The sequence below is a fragment of the Gopherus flavomarginatus genome, chromosome 8 (assembly GCF_025201925.1).
Source record: "Gopherus flavomarginatus isolate rGopFla2 chromosome 8, rGopFla2.mat.asm, whole genome shotgun sequence".
Classification (NCBI taxonomy): Eukaryota; Metazoa; Chordata; order Testudines; family Testudinidae; genus Gopherus; species Gopherus flavomarginatus.
In genome coordinates, this window is record NC_066624.1 from 28,841,646 (window position 1) to 28,858,826 (window position 17,181).

The window sequence follows — 17,181 nt, forward strand, 5'->3', positions numbered from 1 at the left end:
TATGCAAAAGAATAAATGGACACAAATCTGACATCAGGAATCATAACATTCAAAAACCAATGGGAGAACACTTCAACCTCGCTAACCACTCAGTGACAGGCTTGAAGGTGGCAATTTGCAACAAAAAAAACTTCAAAAAACAGACTCCAAAGAGAGACTGCTGAACAAGAATTAATATGCAAATTAGATACAATTACCTTAGGTTTGAACAGAGACTGGGAATGGTTGGGTCATTACACTAATTGAATCTATTTCCCCATGTTAAAATATCCTCACACCTTCTATGAGTCATCTCGACTATCACTTCAAAGGTTTTTTTCTCTCTCCTGCTGATGATAGCTCATCTTAATTGATTGGCCTCTTACAGCTGGTATGGCTACTCCCAAGTTTTCATCTTCTCTGTATGTATAAATATCTTCTTTTTGAGTGTTCCATTCTATGCATCCGATGAAGTGGGTTTCAGCCCATGAAAGCTTATGCTCAAATAAATGTGTGAGTCTCTAAGGTGCCACAAGTACTCCTGTTCTTTTTGCAGATACAGACTAACACGGCTGCTACTCTGAAAGCTGTCATTAATAGGGCGCTTTTCCTCTGACAAGTTAAGAAACACTGAAGTAGCAATTCAGCCCAAGTACCAAATCTTGTTTTAATTTTTTTATATTAAATCAACAGAATATTTTAAAGTGATGTATCTGTGGCACTGACATTTACCACAGGGCATTTTTTTAAGAAGCCCTGCTGTTGTAACCAGAATAGTAGAGATGGGTAAGCCAAATAAGACTTCAGTCTGCCTTGAGCAGGGTGCTATGCCGTGTGTCAATGAAAGAGGAACATTAAAGACAGACAAGTGAGAGAGAACATTTTGGCATTACTTCCTGGGGGCCACAGTGACCTCACACTTGTCTACTGCCTGTCCTTCAGTGCTTATTCTTGTACAGCCAATGTCATCTCCTTTTGCCCTACTCATATGCACAGCGACCCTTTCTAGCTAGACAAGCAATCTCCTATAATTGTTCTTATAGAATTTTTATTAGAGAAATCAAACGACTGTAGTTTGCTCCCTGTCACTGTTAAGCACCATGGACAACAGAAACAAAGTACCTAGTGGGCCACTGCATGTAGGAAAAAAAAAAAAAAAGTCTGAACGGACTTGATCAAAGCAAATGTGTCTTTAAGTAAAACTGTGGGAAATTCCCTTTGGCAACATCCCTACAGAAACCCTGCTTTTCCACTTACTGCTGCCATGCAGAAGAAATTTAAGACAATTTTAGTTTTACCTCCTTGAGAGAAAAAAACTCTAGTCTTTAAGATGCCACTAGCCAAATAACATTTTGCTTCATTTACATGTCAAATCAGGTATTTTAAATTGTTACTGTACATTTCCTTCAAGAGCAAGTATAAGGAAAAGCATGCTGGTATTTCTCCTAGGTAGAAGTAGGGGGGACAAGTTTCTTCACCTTACAAAATGGTTCTTACTAGGAAAGTTTTACATCACAATGGAAACACACGTTTCTCTCAAAACCTTGAAAGGGAAAGCCTCATCACGAGACCCTAGAACCCCAGTTCTAGCAAGATCTTTGCATCTGCAAGCCATCTCTTACTTCTCTTGTTTTAACTTCTGTTTCCTCCTCTTACATCTCTGTCACTTTTTGGTCAAGTCTTTGCTTTATACTTCCAGGTATCAAATGATGGCTAAATATTTACTCCCTGGAATTAAATTTATCAGTTTTGTTATCCATATGCTGAAAAGCAGATTTGAGACAGTTTTCTGTTGAAACAGAATATTAGCTTTAAAAAGCAGTCCTAGGGAGCAAACTGAGTCAACAACTCTGCCAGACCCTGCGTTATATGCTGCTTATACCAAGGGTTCTCAACCTTTTTCTTTCAGAGGCCCCCTCAACATGTTATAAAAACTCCATGGCCCACAACAACTGCACCAAAGAGCTTTTACCTTGCAAGAGCCAGTTCCATTGTGCCTGAGTGGCCATGGCCCTCATCACAAAGATTAAGTTACCTTTTAGGTATCCTTGGCCCAAATCATTGAGTATCTTGAACAAGACTCCATACATCCGAAGAAGTGGGTCAAAACTCATGAAAGCTTATACTCTAATAAATTTGTTAGTCTTTAAGGTGCCACAAGTCTCCTTGTTGTTTTTGCTGAAACAGACTAACACGGCTACCCTTTTGAAACTTGTCTTGAAGAGGAGAACACAGAACTTGAATTTGACATATTATTCAATGGCGAGCCAGTGTAAAGAGCAGATGACAGGTCTGATGTACTCATCACAGACCAAGTTAGTGAGGAGATGTGCTAATGCATTCTGTACTAGACTAGATGGAGTTTCTTGAGGACTGACAACTCTACATTCAAGTAGATAGAATCAGAGGGTTAGAAGGGACTGCCAGAGTAATATTGCCACAGTCCACTTGGGAATTGAGAAATGCATTTTTCATTGATGCCAGATAATCATCTGTCAGGATGAGATGCCATTTCTTGTCCAGCCATGGAAATCAGAACCTAATATAGGTATTTTGGAATTTTGTTTTTATAGCTTAGTAAAATAGACAAATAATATTTTCCCTGGTTGAAAAAGAACTAAATGAGAAGTGAGAAAATAAGAGAGAGACCAAGATGCTATGGTCTTAACGTGATCCTCCAGTCTGTCAGGATCTCATTCTTTTTGGTAAACTTATTTACACTAAATGTTTTTCATCCCAAAGTCCTTCTCACATGGTGTACATATGATACCAGTGAAGTGCAAACATCTCTGGGATGAAGGGCAGCACCCATCTGTCTCATAGCACAGTTCACAAGAGTAAGATGAGCGAAACTTCGTAGGCACATTGAGTCAAACCAACAAAGAAATGCCCTGAAATCTTTTGGCCTAAAGTATTGCTTGGTCTGAGGAACGGGAGGTGGTGAAAGAAGGCACAAAAGGGTCTTCATCTCCTTACTCTTGTGTCTACACACAAAGGTCAGTAATAATAGCCCTTGAACTCCCTTAGCATATGGACTGCTTCCAGCTATCACCAGCACCAGTACTCTGACAGGACTGGGATGGGATGAGGCGAGTCTAGTCCCATTGCCCCTGATTTCTTACCCATTAGCCAACAGAACTGTTAGTACAAGGTGATATTCAAAAGGTAGCAGAATTGTCCTCCAAAATAAATTCCCCCAAAGCTCCTGGAATTCAGGACAAGTTCCCTTGCAGGTCTCCTGCTGCTTTGATGCTTCTCCATGACCCTCACTTGGACCAGCCACACCGTCTGACCCTTAACATACACAGAGAGTAGACAGAACCTCTGTTTTTAAGATCTCATTCATAACACCCACATATAGTAAACTGCATAGACTTATCTCATCTGTCTCAGAAGGAAGAAGAGCTGAAATGACTCTGCTGAGATCTGAACCTGTATTCAGAGTGTCTTTGTATTCCAACATTGCTTAGCCCATAACCCCTCACATTGTGATTCCATGTTCTAGGCAAAACTTCAGTGCTGTGGCTCAAAAAGACCAACTTCTACCCTTGACTGTGGGCAACTATCAGTCTAACAGGACTAAGGAATACCAGAATTCCAGAGTCACTCTTGTAGATAGGGTAAAGATAGGGGAGTCTGGAATTATCACTTCTAGTTAACTTATTTTGGTTTAATGTGTAGTACAATGTCCATCTCAGAGTGACAGTGAATACACTAGGAGGAGAGCTTTTGCAATACTATCTTGTTTATCTCAGCTGTTGCATCAATACTTTTCTTTTTAAGCTGCAAGGTTAAAAATCCACAACACCCAAAAATATCGACGCTTTCACCTATATCAAAACACAAGTCTCAATAACCTTAATTACACATGGAGTAGCAGTAACTGCTATGGTTAAGATTATATTACTGTTTCCATTCTAGTTTCTCAATTGTTCAACTTTGTTTTTTCAAACTTTCACATTTGGGTCTGAAATTTTCCAGGATTTGCTTCTACTTTTGTGATTTTAAAGGAAGTTTTAGCAAGAATGATCCAGTCATTTTAAGAAAAGCAAAACACATCACACATTTCTTCAATTTAAAAATAAAAAACCACACTACAGCTGAAATGGACAGGAATTTTTCCTGGTCAGAAAAACTTTTCACTGTGCAGCTGCACTGCATACCTAGTGCAGCCTTCCTTCAATGTACATTTTAAAAGCTTTGTGAATAAGCTGTGCAAACATAAAAACCAGTTATTCACCTTCTCCTACTGTTGTTCTTCAAGGTGTTTTGCATGTGTCCATTACACTAAGTGTGTGTATATCCCATGTACCTGTGCCAGAGGGTTTCCCCTTGCAATGCACAAAGGGGCAGCCATGCCTTCACCCTGGTGTTCCTCATGCACCAAGCTGAGACTATTATGGGGCAGAGCTGCCCTGTGCGTCCTCCAGTTCCTCATATCAGACTTTTGGATGACAGACTCTGCTGTATTGCAGAAGGAGGGTGGGTCAGGTAACGGATACGTGCAACACATCTCAGAGGGTGACAGGTACTCCAAGGTGAGTAATTGTTTTTTCTTCTTCGAGTAACTGCATATGTCCATTACACCAGGTGACTCCCAAGCAGTTTCTGTGGGAGCCAGGAGTCTTATCTGAAGAGAGGACTCTTTCCTTATGTTAGCATCTTCTCTTGATGTGATTGTAATGTCTAGCAAAAGTGTGGACTGAAGACCATGTTGCCGCGCTATACAGACATCCATGACAGGAACATACCATAGAGACTGAGTGTGCAGAGAGCTTTTCTACAAGCATGATGCCCTGGATCTTGAGCATATAATTCAGCTAGTGATCCAACTGGAAAGTCGTACTGTTACAGGATGCCTTCCTATTCATTCTGAGTAGGAGACAGACAACTGAGAAGAGAAACAAAAGGCTTTGTTCTTTTCAGATAAAAAGCTCGTGCTCAGCAAACATCCAGAGTGCAGAGCTTTTGCTCATCTTTTTGAGTATGAGGCCCTGCAAAGAAGATTGGTAAGTATATATAGATAGGTTGGGGTGGAATCAGATACTACTTTGGAGAGAAACTTGGAGTTCAGCCTAAACTGTACAGCATTCTTGTAAAAACACACACACACAAACACTATATGAACAGTCACTAGAGCAGGGATCACCAACCTTTGGCAACCGGCACGCCAGGGTCCAAAGGTTGCTGATCTCTGCACTAGAGCATGTAATTCCCCCATTCTTTTTGCCAAGGCAATGGCTATTAGATAAGCCACCTTTGCAGAAAGGTGTAACAAATGGGTAATTAACAGTTCAAAAGGGAGCCCAGAAGGGCTAATAACACTAAGTTCAAATCCCAGTATGGAGTAGGATCCCTGATAGGAGGGAACAATCTTTCTAGGCCTTTAAGAAACCATTAAGGTGGTCATAAGGCTGGAGGATGCAGTCCCATGACGCGAGGGTGAAACTCCAAAATTGTGATCAGGGTGCACTTTTATATAGAGCTGACCACCAAACCTGACTCTTATGTGTAAGAAATAATCAAAAATCTTTTGAATGGTAGATTGCATAGGAGACCCAGGGGATATTTACTTTGCAATTAAATGCCCCAGGTCTAACCCATGTCAGCTGGCTCAGGCTCGCGGCACTCAGGCTGCAGGCTAGAAAATTGCAGTGCAGATGTTCAGGCTTGGGCTGTAGCCCAGGCTGTGTGATTCTGCAAGGGGGGGAGAGTCCCAGGGTCCAGCCTCGACCCAAAACATCTACACCACAATTTTACAGCCCCATAGCCTGAGCACTGTGAGCCTGAGTCAGCTGATATAGGCCAACCACTGGTGTTTAATTGCAGTGTAGGCATACCCACTCAGACAAAGAAATGTTTCCATTTACTAAGGTATGTAGCACTTGTGGATGGTTTCCTACTTTTAAAGTAGGACTAACTAAAACCTGCATATTCAATGCAATCTCCACTGAAGGAACAAACAGACAGTATGCTCCGATTGACCATAGATGGTGGGAAGGAACTGAAGGATGAGCAGGACGGCTCCACCCCTTTATAGCCTTGGCTCGGAACAAAGGAACATCAGTGAGCAGACATGGCCACCGCCAGGGCCAGCTTTAGGCTGATTCCCCTGAATTGGCCCTGCACCTGAGAGGGCCCCATGCCAGCACCTAAGAGGGCCCTGCGCCCTAAAGAAAATCTCCTAACTTAGGCGGCTTTTTAAATTTTTACTCACCCTGTGGCGCTCCGGGTCTTCAGCGGCAGGTCCTTCAGTGTCACCAAAGACCTGGAGCAAGTGAAGGACCTGCCATCGAAACTATTGAAATCAGGCCCCGCACTTCCTAAAGCCGGCCCTGGCCACTGCTAGAGAAAACTCTCTGGCACCACTGCATGAGATGCACGCATCAATTGTGTAATGGACATATGCCATCACTCTAATAACTTTGCATACAGCGCACATGATTGTTCAGTGAAGAACTGGTCAAATCAAAAAGATTTCACTGGAACACTTAAAAGCATTTCTCTTCAGTGAGGGTTATATTCATGCCACTGTACAGAGAAGTAAGGCTAAACTACACTTACATATCCAGCTAACTCAGCCACATAGGGAAAGTTTTTAAGACAAGAAAAAATGAACAGAGGGATATGTTTTCAGGTATGATGAGGACAAATCTCATGGGCACACTTTGGCCAAAATTTTCAAACCTGAATGTTTAAAGGCAGGCAACTCAGTCCATAGCTAGGCAAGGCCATAAGTGCCCTGATTTTTGAAGGTGCTGAGCACCCATAATACATTAACTCTGTGTCATCCACTCCCAGCCTCCTCTCCTCATAGGAGACTTGTTAGGAATGTGTCGAGGAGGCCCTCTGGCAATCTCCAGCTAGCAGAGCAGCCCCCATGGGGCCACTGCATCCAAAGCGTGTAACAGCAGCTCTGAGGCTGCTCTTATTGATGCCAAAGGAGGACAAAGGTGGTTTTAATCCACATTTGCTTTCCCACATGGGGTCCTGAGCTTGAAGATCTGACTATATATGTCATTTCCATTTCTCCTTCTGAAGACTTATTACAGATGGAAACCTAAAACCATACTGAAAGACTTGTGAATATTATTTTAGAATCAGTGCAATTTATGCATCATGCCATTCAATTAAAATGCAAGCAAGAGAGCAAGTATGTAGGAGTTACTTCAAAATGATCCCTAGTATCTGCCACTGAAAATCCTAGTTTAAAAGCTGATGAAGGGGCTAGTGTTAAAGCTATATATCATAAGAAAAAAATTAGTTGTTTAGATGAAACTATATTTCTCACCTCAATTCCCAGGGTTTGTTTTCCATACCAGATCCTCCATATGTGCCCATACAAACTTGCCACTTATGTACACAAATGACAGAAGCATCAGCATATATAATCCACATATTTAATATCTAACAGTTTTATTTCTTTTCTTCTTCTCTAAATTGCCAATTACTTATATTAGGTTAAAACTCTCAAAGGAAACAGATCTCACAGGAAGCACCAATATGATTTCCTATTTATAGCCAAGGGTATGGAAAAATACTGGTTTTGACTCTAGATCAGTTCCTCAGAAGGGCCTGTGGATACTATTCTAGATAGCAGAAAGTCAAATGACATAAGTCTACAAGGAAACTTCACAACAACATTTTCTATTTTTGCTTTCCTTCCTCATTTTTTATTAGTAAGAGATTGTTGTTTTTTAAAGGTGATCTACCAAGTATGTATGTGTGTATATAGGGGGAAGTATCCTTTTTGTGATTATTTCTTTCAATTTATAATGACATGAAGAGGAATCCATCTGCTACTCGGGGCACCTTTCACAAACAAACAATGCAATGGAGTTTTTTGCTTTCTTTTAAATAAAAATGTTCTGTCTGAGACACACAAGGAGTGTCAATTCTCTGTCCTTGGAGGTCTCCTTGGAGGACAGATGCGGATTGTAAACTTTCTGAACCCTTAACTGAAGCGATCGGGTGTTGGATGTTTAATATATTACCTCCCAAGTGTTTCAGATATTTGAATTAAACAGATGTTACATATAGCCTACTATTTTTCTCGACTGCAAAGTTATTTTTTTTCTTTAGAGATAATCTGACGGTTTGTCCACACAGACTTGTTCCTGAATAATCAGGAACAGCTAATTGGGAACAATTCCATGTGGAGACAACCCATAAGTTTAAAGGCTGCCAGAAATACCACTTCAAATGAAGTTCAACTGTACACCCTAAACATCTAACACTGTGTAGCCTTCTGTTTTTCTCCAATTTCTCTCTACACAAATGTATTTAGATCCCTACCCTAGATTATTCTGAATCACAACACAAAATTAGATATTTTGTTTTCCTACCACATGTACAGACAAAAACAAATTATTTTGTCCTTTTCTTGGATCTCATTAGAATACAATTTACCATGTGCACATAGAGAGATTATGTGAAAGATGGGAAACTGCTGTCATTCATTAGACTAGTAAACCTGCAACAGTTGAAAATGGTTTACAAAGCATCTTCAATTGCACTGATTCAGGCTATTTAACAACAGAAATTAATATCAAGATAGTTAACCAAGATTACTAAACAACAGCATTCTTGGCACACACATTATTGTATTTCCAGAGCAGATTTACAGTTACTACATACGCTAAATTATGTATGGATCTACATCAGCACATTTAGTTCCTGTATATGACAAGCTAATCTACAATCTAAGATTTCATGTAAATTAACATGAAATAAAGCAAAATAAATAAAAACAGAAGTATATTTCAAAGCTTATTTCAAGGATTCTTTAAGATTTATGAGAACAAGAAATTTCTAAAATTAGTTTAAAAGCAATGTAAACGGTAGGTAAAAAGTTTCATTTTGAGGGAGCTCACTTGGAGCGGTCTTCATTGCTCTTTCCATTAGCAGGGCTTTTTTTAAAGAAACAAAATGAAAACAAAGTCTTATTCTAAATTTCTAAAAGACCTGTGCTGAGCTCTTTTTTTCACTCCGCTGGGTTTCCCAGTTGCTCTTTGAGACATCAGTCTGTCACTAGAATTATTCTACCGTTGAAAATATACTGCATTCTGACTTACAGAGGGTGGACTACTAATAGCAACTTTAAAGTATCTTACTGTTACATTGTTTCTGAAACTGACTGCTGTAAATTATGCAAACTGCTGTAAAACAAATTAGCTTCTCTGTACATAGCAGCAATGAAAGCCAAAGCAGTGACATACAGACAAATTAAACCTACAATATAAAAGAACCTCTCGGCTTTCTACCCCTGATGAAGTAGCCCATCAGAAGACAGAGATCTTGCCATAGGCCCCAAACCCCATTTTTTTAAAATATATATTATATATATAAATTATATATATGAAACTTGAGGTTTTTGATTAGATGGGAAGTGAATGCCAGAGCCAAGCACTTCACCACCAGCCTTGTGAGGCTTAACTCTAGGGACTGTAACTCCAATCTTCACAGTGGTATAGGAAGAAAACAATGGTTTCTGAGGCCATTACACAAAAAACTCATCCATCCTGACATTGTATTTATGAAACACGATTATTCCCCAGGAAAATAATGCCAGAGAATATGTGCACATTCCAGCAGTATCAAATCAGGAGAAGAGCTACTTCAGTTTTGCTTTCATTCAGAGAATTATTTTTTAAAAATATGTACGCACATGTGCACACATGCAGTAAGCATCAGCTCAGGAGACCGAGGACTTCTCTATACTACAGTGTTAGCTAGAAATATAACTTGAGTGCTGTCCCTAATCAGATTCCCCTCATGCACAAAAATCTCCAGCTCAAGCTCTGCCTGGCCCATCAGAGGGTATATGAATTGTTAATCATGCCTATTATGGTAGTGCCAACCAATCACGAACAGGACCACATTGTTGTAGGCACTGTACAAAATACAGAGCTCCTTTCCCGGAGAGCTTACAAAAAAGCTTGAGTCCTGCTAATGATTCAGCTACTCTGTGCTACTCATACTACCATTTGGTGCTATTCAGATGTTGTTTGAACTAAGGAAACTCGAGAGTAATTAACTGAAGTGTAGATAACTTAGGCTAACATTGCAGTGAAGACAAACCTTGAAGCAAAAACATTCTTGTGACAAGAGTAGTAAAGATATGAAATGTGTGTTTATGAAGCCATGTCTGAGATAAATGGGCTGTGGAAATTTCCTCCAGTTGGCACTGGCAGCCACCACAGAAATGAGCCAGCTCAATTTTGAGTTAATTAAATACATATTCTATGTGGGAACAATGGATGCAGTCAAATTGGATGGGTCATTAACAGCAAATACTTACATGTCTTTTATAAAAAATGAGTGATGGGGAGAAAATGAAGTTAACCGTCCTTTCTGGTCTGACAGACAACTCTTTAACTGTGCACTCTCACATCCCTGACCATCCTATTACATCCCCTAAGGACCTTTATATTCTCATACTGTTTCTTTTCTACATTTCTATGTTCCTATATAAAGCACCTTTGATACTATCCCATACTCTCCCATATTGTGGTACTCCACAACATGTGCAACCATTATCCACCCACAGCAGAACACACTGTCCTCCAGATTGCTCTCCCTTTGTATCATTATCTCATTTCTTATCCTTCATATATTGGCTAAGAACGATTACTCTCATACCCTACCTTCTCACTAACGAGATCACAACATATCTAACTTACCCTCTATGTACATTCTATAAACACCCACCCTTCCAACCATTATTTCACTGTGAACCACAATACATCCCATCGCCTGAACATTCCAAAGTCTAAAAACACTACTATACTTCTCTTGATCTTACTCCTGACATGGATTCAAACACCCCTTTAATGATACAGAATCCATATATCCATTCTAACCCTGTCTGCAAATATTGCCCTCTAAATATCTCCTGTTCCCAAAGGTTAGATAAGCTATGACTATCTACTCTACAAGGGAAGCTCTCACTTTTTCCCCATAGTGTGGAATGCAAGTTACTAGGGATTGTCTTGCGCCCACCTGCCCTCCCAAGCAGGGTAGCATAAAACCCTTGTGGCAACTACAGTTACTGATTACATGAAAAGGTAATTAGACAATTAATTGTAGCTGTCTTTTAATGTAATTTAGTAGCTGAGAATGAGGATGACAGGCAATATCATAGGCCTGATCAAAGCCCATTTAAGTCAATGGAATTGACTTCAATGGATTTTGGAGCAGGCCACATGTGATTCAATGAACATCTGCAGTCTGCCAGAAAGTTCTCCATGGCCCATCACTGGAACTACTGACAGACATCAAAGAAACTGGAATGTGGTTACAATATGAAAAATCCTTTATTCCAAATTTTAATAATTTTTCAAATGTGAAATTCAAACGTTTTCACGTTTATCACAAACTCAGACTAATTTTATGTGTAGAGTGCACAACATAATTGATTATAAGGGCAAAGTTATTAAAAATGTGGAATTTCTCTGAATTATCGAGCTCACAGCATTTAGGTTTAGGTTTTTGGGGTTTTTTTTAAAATTACGTTTTACTAAAAGATTCCTTTGTTTAAAGCATATCTGTTTCTCATCTCTACCTTAAAGTTCTTTTTATGCTTTAGAAAACATGTAAGCATCAACAGCTGCCCTAACTTTTTATTTTTAAAAAGTAATATTAGATGTATTAAATAAGGGTGCTTTTATATCTAGATAGGATTTACTGATAGTTGAATTGATACATTCTATAACTCAGAACCTTACTACATGTAAATAACTGAGAGTAAACATCTTCCCTCCCATTGCTACACTACAACACTGACAGTGATTATTTTATGAAAATAGACTTCGAGCTGGAAGACTGGAAAGTTATGACGTTTTCAATAAAAAGTTTGTAAATATAAATAGACGTATATTTTTATACTATATTTAGCAATGCCTTATGACTTCAGAACACTCATCTGGTTGATTTCGCTTAATGGGCAAGGGTATAAAAAACTAAAATGTGAATAAAAATTACATTTGAGATAACTGACATACATTTTAGTCTAAATCTTGCTTCTCATATTTTATATATAGACATACAGATAGGATCAAGCAGGCTGACAAACCAGGATTTGTCTCCTTATGAGTTTACTTTTCCCTCTCTGAATTTTTGGGTCATGACCAGCCTTTGTTTCATCTTTAACACAAATGGCATCAAGTCTTGAAGTCTTTATCAATGGAAATAATCCTCATTTGTGCACGACAGATAGTGGGACTAAAGGTGGCATGACGGGACCTAGGATTTCAATTTTGGGCTTTTAAAACTTTAGATACTGTACAGCTATTTATGGGGTATATTTACAGGCTACTGTTTGTGGCTACTATGAATAAAAAATAAAATAAAATAAAAAAATAAAAAACAAAACAAAAAAGCCCACAAGTTTCTGTTTTACCAAATACTCAAAGTGACATTTTTCTAGAAGTCATTAAAAAAAATTCTAATGTTTTTCCATGCCTTTACTTGGCCCATTTGCTGCTTCAAATGAAATGTACTTACTGCTCTTTTTCTGGAACACCCTGTAATCCAAGGCACAGTAAGGTTTCCTGAAATCTGTGGAAGCAAAAAAACAATTATCAATAGAGCACATGCTCAGACTGCTGGTATGGCAAATACTGTGCATACAGTTTTGCATGACTTGTGCAAAGTAATCCAGCTTCAAGAAAGTGTGTATTCATTGTGATAGAAGTGTATCTCCAGATCTAAATATTCTTCCTTCCTGCTTAAGAAAAATGCTTGCAAGATTTTCATAGGGGGCCAAATTCTGTTTGTGTTATTCATGTGAGTAGCCTGAATACTGTGGGACTGCTCTGACGAGCTAGGTGATCAGAGCTGCTCTTACTGACCTACAGTTTCAGGACTGACTTTGTACTTTATTATAGTAATGCCAGTCCTTAAAACAATTTTTTTTAAATGTTGTCGAAATCAAAACATTTACAGAGCCCTTACTGAAAGAGTATCAAATTTATTCTGCAGCACTGGCCAAAATACATTTTTTTTTATTACAGTCTGTAGAACAGAACTACTAAATTAGGATAATATCCTAAATCAACAGCCAGCCAATCCCCCATTAATAAAAACGACCACAATACTGAGTGCTGCTGACTACCTACTACTATCATTGAGTTACAAAAGTTTAGCACCTCTTTGGATCAGGCCCAGTGGGAGATCTGCACAAAGATTATGAGTAGAATATGGTCCTTAGTAATAACTATTGTTTTAGAGCCAATTTGTTTAGTCAGTTTTATGGAGGCAACTTTCATTTACTGTAGTGGAAGATGGCCTTTAATAAAGCTACTGTTACACTTGGCAGGAAAAAAGGATACAAAGCACTTCTAAAATCAGTGTCATTCTGCCCTTTGTATATACAACTAGTGGCACATTCCATTACCCAATTTCAATGCACAATTACAGTAACTGCAAGCTAGGCAAAGCTGTACACCCAAATTGTTTAAAATGTTCTTGTTTTTAAAGTGTCATTGTTAGGTTTCAGAAGTAACACCTCAACAAGATGAAAGTAAAAGTCAAAATTTGGAAAATAGTTGCTTCAAGCTAGATAAAGTTACACTGACACATTCAGATGGTTGTATCTTCGCAACCATGAGGCCTAGAAATTTGAAATGAAAACCTGAATTCTACATCATTTGAGTTGGTCATAAGCCCATCAAGCAAGCTGGATCTAGCTCATGGGCCAAGTGCATGAAACCACTAACTGCCAAAACATACCTTCCAATTGTATCTGTTTATGTGTACTGCTTTTCATGTAATGTGCCACGGACATTAATAAATAAACCAGATTCAAAACAGTTGGTTTTCAGTATCAAACTTTTCTAGATAGCAGAAATTTGCATTTTAGAGTAATAAGTGATCATTTTCAGGGGATCTCTCCTCTCGATCACCACAGATTCCCACCCTTCCAAAGAGGCATTTGCTTACATAAACCTGAAGTGTACTTCTTTCTCTCTCTGACTCAAACATGCAGGGTATGAAATAACATTCTAGGCTGAATTTGGATTCTGGTACAAGCATTTTTTATGCACACCAGAAACTGAAGAGACTCTCAAAAAATTTAATAAAAGGAAGAAAAGAAAGCCATCATAGATTTAACTCACCTATTTCAAAATATGGTAAATATAATACTTCCCTCTTTGAATTATGTTCATCATTAAAAACATTTACTAATTTCTGAACAAATGCATATCCAAAACTATAATTATATCTTCCATAGCTAAATGTTTATCCTTTGTACTTGCTACCTAAGACACTTTTGTATAGAAAATACCCTTTAAGAGTCTCCAAACTTCCCGTTTAGCCAGCCATCTTCTAGCTTGATCAGGATGCCCTCTCACTTTGGACCACAAAGGGATAGGGTTGCCAACTCTGTAATATTTAAAAAATGGACACTCCTGCAGGAGTGATGGAACCCCACCTGCCACCTCTTGCCCATAAAGTCCCCCCCCCCCCCGCATCCTATCTCTTCCCCCAAGGCCTTGCCCCCATTCATGCTCTTCCCTCTGCGGAGGGACTTGCCTGCAGAGCCAGGGCTAGGACCTGCAGCTGTCCAACACAGGTAGGAGGCAGCTCTGGCTGAGTAGAGGCTGGCAAAGGTGATGACCCAGTGCCTCCCCACTTGCAGTAACTGGACTTTGGGTGTCCAGTCAGTAGATCTGACTGGACACTGAGGAGGTCTGCTTTTCAACCACACTTTCCAGTCAAAATTTGGACACCTGGACACCCAAGGCACTAGTTCTCAAACTTTTGTACAGGTGACCCCTTTCACATAGCAAGCTTCCCAATGCCACCCCCTCTTATAAATTAAAAACACTTTTTATATATTTAACACCATTATAAATGCTGGAGGCAAAGTGGGGGTTGGGGTGGAGGCTGACAGCTCACGACCTCCCCTGTAATAACCTCGTGACTCCCTGAGGAGTCCTAATCCCCAGTTTGAGAACCCCTGCTGTAAAGAGAGGGAAACAAGAAAATCAACATCACCAGTGTTTTTGTCAAAATACCATTCTGTGGTTGCTGCAGACATGCACTGTCCTTTTCATAGTTTCATAGATTCTAAGGCCAGAAGGGATCATTGTGAACATCCAGTCTAACCTCCTGTATAGCACAGGCCATAGAACTTCCCCAAAATAATTCCCAGAGTGCATCGCTTAATAAATAAATAAATAAATCTTGATTTAAAAATTGTCAGTGATGGAGAATCTATGCAATCCTTGGTAAATTTTATCAAATGATTACTTACTTTCACCATTATGAAAGGTGAAGGCAATGTTTGTATTTACATAGTATCTGCAGTTTGTTAGGCGGGGTTTTCAATTACAAAACAAGAAAAAAAAATCAAGAATTTAAAGATACTATGTATATTTTTAATATTCATCCACCAACATAGTTTTAAGAAGCTAAACCAAACTGTTACACTGCTTATGTGATTCACATTAATTTTTAGGGGCTGGACTGCAATACTCATACTCATGAAGAACAGTATCTAGTTCCTTGAGCAATCACATTGGATTTAAATGGGACTACTCAATTTGAGTAAGAGTTTCAGAATCTGGCCCTACATTAACACAGTAATTCAAATACAAACACATAAAAGCTGATATTTACAAAGAACTATCTTAATTGACATAAATCAGGTTAGACAATAAAAGGCCCCACATCATACTTTTACTAAACAAAACAAAAAAGAAGCAGCAGCAGCAAGTACCATTCTCTACTACAGGTGGTGTTTGCAATTTCTACATCTGTCAGTCTATTATTAATTTCAGACAAATCTAGAATTTCTATCTTTGACATTTTCATGTGTTCAACAACTCTTCATAAGAGAAATGAAGTGGGACAGTTCTTTTTTTCAAAAAGAATGTAGAAAACATAACCCATAATTGCCATATCACTAAATAAACTAGTGGCTTTATAATTAACATTTTAAAAAAGTATCCCAGACCTCATCTGTACCTGGCTGCAATGTTTTACTTTTTCCATGTACAAAATAAGGGCAAATTACAGACAGCACAGTACAGTGTTAACAAAAATGTTTCCAAAACAGGGAAAGCTAATGTATTAAACAAAAGAGCACCCCATGTTCATTTAAATTTAACTAAAATGAAATCCTAACATTTTGTACAAAGAAGCTTAATTACATAATGTAACTTTATTCCTCTCCTCCCCGCCCCCCAAAAAAGAAAAGACAGACATTAATTCAGCCCTGCAAGTCATGCAACTTGGTAGAGCTGCCTTGCTCCATGATTAAAAAAAGTCTTAAGACATTGATTATTCATTTTAATAGTTTGAATAGAAAAAAGCTGATGAATAAATAACTGGATAAATAATTCCAAAGAACCCCTTTGTGTCATGAAAATTGATTAACATAAATTTGATTAAACGATTTCAATTGGGGAGGTTATGACTAATTGCTAATTAGATATCCCACCAATGTTTAACAGTAATGAATTCATCAAGACACAAATCATCACTTCTTGCTCTTAATCATTATCTGTTATAATAACTGAGCATTTAAACAATTCAGTAGCTCAAGCTTCATATGTTTCTGAATCTGAAGGATTTCCCAGGAATTTAAGAATTAGGATATTTACTCCCAGGTTGATGGATTAAATTATTCTACACTCGAGCAATAATATGAACAATGAATGACTGCATATGCTAGAGTGTCAGACCACTAAAATCTAAAAGAGTTTTCTCTTTTTTCCCCCAGGTTCTTTCTAGTGCCTCTCCAAAAGAACAATAAAAGCCGACACTGAAAAACCATTACCAAATATTCTTTATGTTTCCACATGCTCTTAATATGTAAACACATAGTATGTCATAAATATTCATGGAAGTAGATTCCCTTAATGGGATACCATCCTGGCTCTTGGCCCAAAAGCCAGCCTATCTTGACAGTTTTCTCATTATGAAATTATTGCCACCAAGAAACACCCTACGTGGGGAAAGGGTCAGAGATGGAATTGGTTATTGGCTTGTTGGGGTGCTCTATTATAGAATAATGCATTTGATTTTGAAGGATAATCAGAGCTTTAGAAACATGCGTGTTTTTAATATCTAAAACAAAAATAATAATTTAAAAGTGGATCCTTGCCACATACAAAAATGTATATAAGAAAATAATCAGTACATAAATTACTGTAGTGCATAAGTTAAGTTAAGTGGTAAATGTTCTAGAAGCCC

The 17,181-nt window shown here is 38.5% G+C and overlaps 1 protein-coding gene across 3 annotated transcripts in view; it reads right to left on the reverse strand.

The window, feature by feature from the left end:
- The window catches only part of HDX (highly divergent homeobox), a 90,258-nt gene that overhangs the window by 42,032 nt on the left and 31,045 nt on the right, over window positions 1-17,181 (reverse strand). For all 3 annotated transcript variants that reach the window (XM_050965042.1, XM_050965040.1, XM_050965041.1), the window contains one exon: window positions 12,484-12,537. In XM_050965042.1, the coding sequence (XP_050820999.1) occupies window positions 12,484-12,537 (54 nt within the window). The remainder of the gene's footprint in view (window positions 1-12,483; window positions 12,538-17,181) is intronic.